The 3,697-nt window shown below is 41.9% G+C and overlaps 1 protein-coding gene across 1 annotated transcript; it reads right to left on the reverse strand.

The window, feature by feature from the left end:
- Positions 420 to 3,190, reverse strand: LOC104754767. The gene is made up of 3 exons (XM_010477037.1): positions 1,719 to 3,190; positions 1,341 to 1,647; positions 420 to 1,271 (listed from the first exon to the last, which is right to left on the reverse strand). Exons 1-3 carry the CDS (start codon positions 3,188 to 3,190, stop codon positions 420 to 422), a joined length of 2,631 nt encoding a protein of 876 aa, XP_010475339.1.

Below are 3,697 nucleotides of genomic sequence, written 5' to 3' on the forward strand. Positions count from 1 at the left end.
TCCCCCAGACTTACTTCACACCGTCCCGGTGTGAAAGCAAAGCCAAAAAAAAGGAACCTCCGACAAAGATAATAAGAAAATTGAAAAAGAAAAAGAAAGGAAAAGAATGAAAAACCGGTGATCTCGCATTTGGTGTTGGCAAGGGTGGGGACCGATCAGTCTGAGAATGGGATCGACCGATCTGTAAGGAGGACTGACCGATCCTAAGCTCCTGGAACAAAAAATTTCGCATCTTCTGCGTTTTGTACCTGTTCCTGAAAACACTTAACACCGGATGTGATTTCACCGTAACAAATCCTAAAAACAAAACCAAAAATCCTAAGGCAAATAAAAAGAAAAGGGTAAGCCAGCACAAACCCCATGGGTTGCCTCCCATAAGCGCTTGTTTAAGGTCCATAGCTTGACCGTGGTTTCAGGTGTCAAGTGATGGGAGGATGAGAACTCATATCAGAACAAGCTCTCCAATTCGTCAGCTTAAGCTCCAGAATCGTTTTCAGCATATCATCCATTGCTTCTTCACCTTTTTCTTTAAACTCTGGAGTAAGGATGGCTTTAACTTTAGAGAAAGGCCGAGATATTCCTTTGCACTTCACCTTGTACTCAATGGTGTCTCTAACATATTTCTGGGGTACCAAGGTTATGTGAAGATCTGGTATTACTCTCTCTATCTTCGGCTTGTCTCTATTCTTAACATTCTTAGAACTCTTCTTAGATGAATGAGTGTCTCCATCCAGGACTTCGTTGACCTCATTCTTATCAGCACTCTCTCCCATTATCATGACATCCACCTTCTTCTCATGTTCTACAACTAGACAAGAGCCATGTCGTATAGCTTCATTTGCAGTGATTGCGTTGTAGAAGAATTTATCATAAATGTTAGAGAAAGTGATCCTCTTATTAGGCAAGTCAACAACTGCTTCTACTGTTGCTAGGAAAGGTCTCCCAAGAATCAAAGGCATAACAGATCCCTCACTCATTTCTACAACATGAAAATCTGTAGCAACCAAGCAATTCCCAACTCGAACATCTAAATTGTTAATGAAGCCTTGTGGAGTCGTGGTGACAGTATTTGCAAACGTGAGACTGACCTTAGAAGCCTTCATATCATCAATCCCCAACCTCTCTGCAATAGCCTTAGACATCACGTTCACACTAGATCCAGTGTCACAAAGGGAATCCTCAAAGTTTACTCCTAGGATGGAGCATGGAACAACAAATCTTTCTGGATCTTCTAACTTAGGTAGTCTTTTCAAAGCTGGAGCATGAATGTTCTTCTCTCAAGCCAAGAACACCTTAACCTCCACCAAATCTTTTTCTTCAATCACAACATCATTGTAAACCTTCTTAAACAAAGAGATATGCTTTACTGCCTCTGTAAAGGGAATGTCAGCGATGAACTCACTTATAGCTTCTTTGTACCGACCATACTTCTTTTCATCCAGAGGTTTCTTCTCATGTCTTCTTGGAAAAGGAATTTGTGGCCTATAGGGCTTTGGTTCCACAAGACTTGATTCCTTGGTATTCATATTAGGAGCAGACGAGTCGGAAATCCCCATTCTTGCAACATGGAGCGGTCGTTCAACAGAAGTAGCAGTCAGTCTGGAATTTTCTGAGACAGACTCTACAACAACGACGGGATCGACCGATCTATAAGGGGGATCAGTCGATCCAATTTCTTTAGGGAGCAGACTCGAATTATCAGGATAGATGGGACGGACCGATCTAGGCTCGGAACTGATCGATCTGTCTCTGCGGAAGCCAAACATGAGTTGATCACAGCACAACTCTGCCCATCTTCGATCCCACCATGGAGTGTGATAGCATTGCATGACTCTTTATTCTTAGAGCTAGAAGAAATAGCAGATACTCTCTTATCAATGGAATCAACACGTGAAGTCAACCTCTCAAATTTCCCATTCAAATCATTGTACATGCTATCAATCTTGACATTAATCTCAGCAGAACTTTTCTTATGGCCCTCCAGAAGTGCTTGCATCATCAATTCGAGTTTGTTATCTTGTGGAGCTGCAGATGGAGCGTGGTATCCTTGGACATTTGAGCTATTAAATCCAGCACCTTTGTTCTGAAATCCTTGCGGGAAGTTACCTTGTTGATTATGTGGAGGATACAACTGATCCTGAGGGTTCTCTACGTTGGTGCTTCTGTAAGAGAGATTAGGATGATTTCTATAATTCTGATTAAATCCATGATTCTGATAGTTCCCTTGTCCTCCTACATAGTTGAGCTCCTCTGTCCCCTCAAAACCTGAATTTACTCCAACTTGCTGATACGCACCTGTCTGCCCGTCGCACATGTTGACAGCTTGCTGATCTCTCTTCAAAAGAAGGTCAACCTTGGTAGTGAGACTCTTAATATCATATGTATTCACGGAGCTAACAACACGCACAAAACGATCATACTCATGGCTATGATTGCTGTTACTCGCTGCAAGATTTTCGATCAAGAGGTTTGCTTCAGCGGCAGTGTTAGTAGAAAAATATCCTCTGCTGGCAGTATCGAGTGCCATCTGGTACTTCTGGTCAATTCCTCCATAGAAGATGTTCATAAGATTCTCTTGTGAAAATCCATGATGAGGACAGTCCCTCATATACTCCTTGAATCTCTCCCACGCTTCACAAAAAGACTCTGTACCACCTTGTGAGAAGGTAGTGATCTTGCTCCGTAACATAGCTGATCGAGACTTAGTGTAGAAGTGGTTTAGAAACTGTGCTCTACACTGTGCCCAAGTGGTAAGTGATCCTCGGTCCAAGAGATTTAGCCATCTCAAAGCCTTATCTCCTAAAGAGAATTGGAACAAAGTCAACATGAGGTAATCATATGGAACTCCATTAGACCTTGTCGTACTAGCCAATCTCTCAAAAGCTTCAATGTGGTCCAGAGGGCTCTTTGAGGCTAATCCATTAAAAACACGATTCTGGACCAAATTGATCAGGCTATGCTTGATCTCATAATCCTGTCTCGCAGGAGCAGGAGGTTGAATCGCAGACCGATTCGAAAATAGCCTGTTGTGAGCATCTTCTTCTCTCAAAGTAGCTCCCCTTGCTGGTGGGTTCAGTACAGCCGCATTCTGCTCTTGTGGAGCTTGTCTTTGTGGTGCAGGAGGAGGAGGCGGAATAATAACCTCTTGAGGGTTAGGCTGACGACCATCTGGATTCTGTCCATCCTCCATCTTGTCAGCTTAAGCTTTTGATTTTCTGTTTTCTCGTTCAAGTAGGGCTAACTCTTCGTTTCACAGATTACGCAAATCAGTAGGCTTGTGGCTTCTTGTTTGCATGCACCTGAAACACAAGAGAAAGAACATAAGAACTAATAAGTAATAAAAATAAAATAAATCTTAGACTAAATTTAAATCTAGAATCTCAAGGGCAACGTTTGTTCCCCAGCAACGGCGCCAAATTGATCAACATGTCAATTAAAATCCAATGTGTACTCCACCACGATCTAGTGGTATCGTTGTAACACTTCAGGATCGAATCCACAGGAACCAAACAATTACACTATGAAATTATGTAGACTAAATATAGCTAGGACAAAAGAGAAAGTTTGTGAATAAAGTAACTAATCAAAAACGGAAAGTAAATAAGTTGCTTTAAATCAAAAAGAAAATATTGGGCGCAGGGAATCTATGGGGATATAATTTCGAACTAAGGTGGTTAGATGGGATGCATTAGACACC

The sequence above is a fragment of the Camelina sativa genome, chromosome 2, assembly GCF_000633955.1.
Source record: "Camelina sativa cultivar DH55 chromosome 2, Cs, whole genome shotgun sequence".
Lineage (NCBI taxonomy): Eukaryota > Viridiplantae > Streptophyta > Magnoliopsida > Brassicales > Brassicaceae > Camelina > Camelina sativa.